Source organism: Magnolia sinica, chromosome 1 (assembly GCF_029962835.1).
Source record: "Magnolia sinica isolate HGM2019 chromosome 1, MsV1, whole genome shotgun sequence".
Taxonomy (NCBI): domain Eukaryota; kingdom Viridiplantae; phylum Streptophyta; class Magnoliopsida; order Magnoliales; family Magnoliaceae; genus Magnolia; species Magnolia sinica.
Genome location: NC_080573.1, coordinates 134,706,013 through 134,708,048, shown reverse-complemented (window position 1 = coordinate 134,708,048; position 2,036 = coordinate 134,706,013). Strand labels below are relative to the sequence as shown.

The window sequence follows — 2,036 nt, the reverse complement described above, 5'->3', positions numbered from 1 at the left end:
CTTAGGATCTAGCCCTCCAGAACAAACTAGAATTATGAAATAATAATGCAATGTAAGACAATCAAAGCATAAACCATACCACACAAGAGATTTTTACGTGAAAAACCCTCAAAGAGGTAAAAACTACGGGACCTCGTTCAGATCAATAATCCACTATGAAGTAAAACGTTACAACCTTCTTCACTCACGCAGAAGTGGATAAACAATAAGAGAATAACAAAAATAGAGAGATCTCACCAATCACGAGGATGTAAAAGCACTGAGATGTCAACTCCCTTCCACAAGCTTCTTCTCTCTCTTTTCTCTCACTCTCACCCTAGACCCTTTAGCAAACCCTTGCAAAGCTTTAGAAAACCCTCTTGTATTTTTTTCATCCTAGAAACTCACATTGAGCCAAAGGTAATATAAGATCGTCCAAGGCACTCAAGCTTCTGTGCCACTTCTTTCATGGTCAGTCTCTTTTCTCCTTTCAATCTTAAGCATCTTCCAGCGATCTCTGCAATAGCTAGCAAATCCGCCATTTTCACCTCTTTCACAATTCCTTTGTCTAGAACCTCATGCAAATTTCCTCCCTCCACATAAGACAGGAAATGCATTACCAGGCTACTATAGTCTCATGTCTATTCATGTTGGACAGGCTTCCTTCCTGACAAAAGCTCGAGCAGAACCACACCGAAGCTATACACGTCGCTCTTCTCTGTTAATTTTCCAGTTTTGAAGTATTCAAGATCCAAGTATCCTATAGTCCCTTTCCCTGTTGTTGACACCCAGATTTTATCTATTGGAATAAGCCTAGAGACTCCAAAATCGGCGAGCTTGGCTGTGAAGTTCTCGTCTAATAGTATGTTGGATGACTTGACGTGGAAAATGGGCATTGAAACACAACTGTGCAGGTAAGAAACAGCGTCTGCAATTTCAAGGGCTATCCGGAGGCGGTCCTTCCATGATAACTGAGTTGTAAGGTTGGGATCATCATGGAGTTTCTGGTATAAAGTACCTCCAGAGATGAATTCATAGATGAGTAATGGAACTTGGGTCTCCAAGCAACAGCCCAAGAGCTTAACAATGTTCTTATGATCGATTTGGCTAAGGATGACGAGCCCGTTTATGAACAGATCAACTTGTCCTTGGGCCACATCTTCTGGTTTTTTAACTGCAATGATCAATCCATCTTCTTGGGTTCCCATGAAGACAGTGCCTTGTCCACCGCTTCCTAGAATTCTGTTTCTATCGTAGTTGCTGGTGGCTTTCTTGAGCTCACAGGCAGAGAAGATCTTGATGTGTTTGAAAGTTGCACCTTTGCTTGGAGAGAAATATTTTTGTAGCAGAAGGCCTCCATTCTGACGGAAGTATTTGGCGTTGAGATTTCTGAGGTCTCTCTTCTTTTGAGCCAATTTGATCAAATACAAACATGGTGTCAGAAGCCCAGCGGTCAAAACGGTCGCTGTGGGGAGCAGGAAGCAGAATTAGAAGATTTTTTAGTTTTTGTTCTGCACATTCTACTTGCCGTTTAACTAGTGAAATAATGGGAGATGTTCTCTAACCTATGATAATTTCACGCATTGGAAAGTTCTTGTGGCAGGCAATTCCGTATCTGAAACCATTGCCACGGGTCCCAGCTGGGCAATGACACAAGTACCCTGGAACTCTGTTCTCACAAATAGCTCCTGGCACACATGGATAGGATAAAAAGAGAAGAGGCTTGCACTCTTCCAAATCTGAGTATGGAAGCCAAATAAGAAAACAGCCATTTAGCGAAACATTTTCAATGAACACACGATCAATATGTATATATGTATATCTATGTAGGCCAATCAGCTGTTTAGAGACTATGAATCACCTTGGCATCCTTCTGGACCATTGAGATAAGTATTCCCTATATACCCATCAGCACATCTACAGAGATAACCAGAACTTCTCTTGCCATCAACACAATCGCTGTTCTCCCCACATATAGAGGAATTTGATTTCTTCGCTTGGTCACAGTTCTTCTTTCCAATGGCCCACTCGAGATTCATATGGATGTCGCTGTTTGG

At 41.8% G+C, this 2,036-nt stretch overlaps 1 protein-coding gene across 1 annotated transcript; it reads right to left on the bottom strand.

Moving 5' to 3' along the window:
- Positions 1-532: 532 nt before the first annotated feature.
- Positions 533-2,036, bottom strand: LOC131218871 (wall-associated receptor kinase 17-like). Its single transcript, XM_058213740.1, has 3 exons — positions 1,841-2,036; positions 1,545-1,718; positions 533-1,444 (listed from the first exon to the last, which is right to left on the bottom strand). Exons 1-3 carry the CDS (start codon positions 2,016-2,018, stop codon positions 621-623), a joined length of 1,176 nt encoding a protein of 391 aa, XP_058069723.1. The 5' UTR covers positions 2,019-2,036; the 3' UTR covers positions 533-620.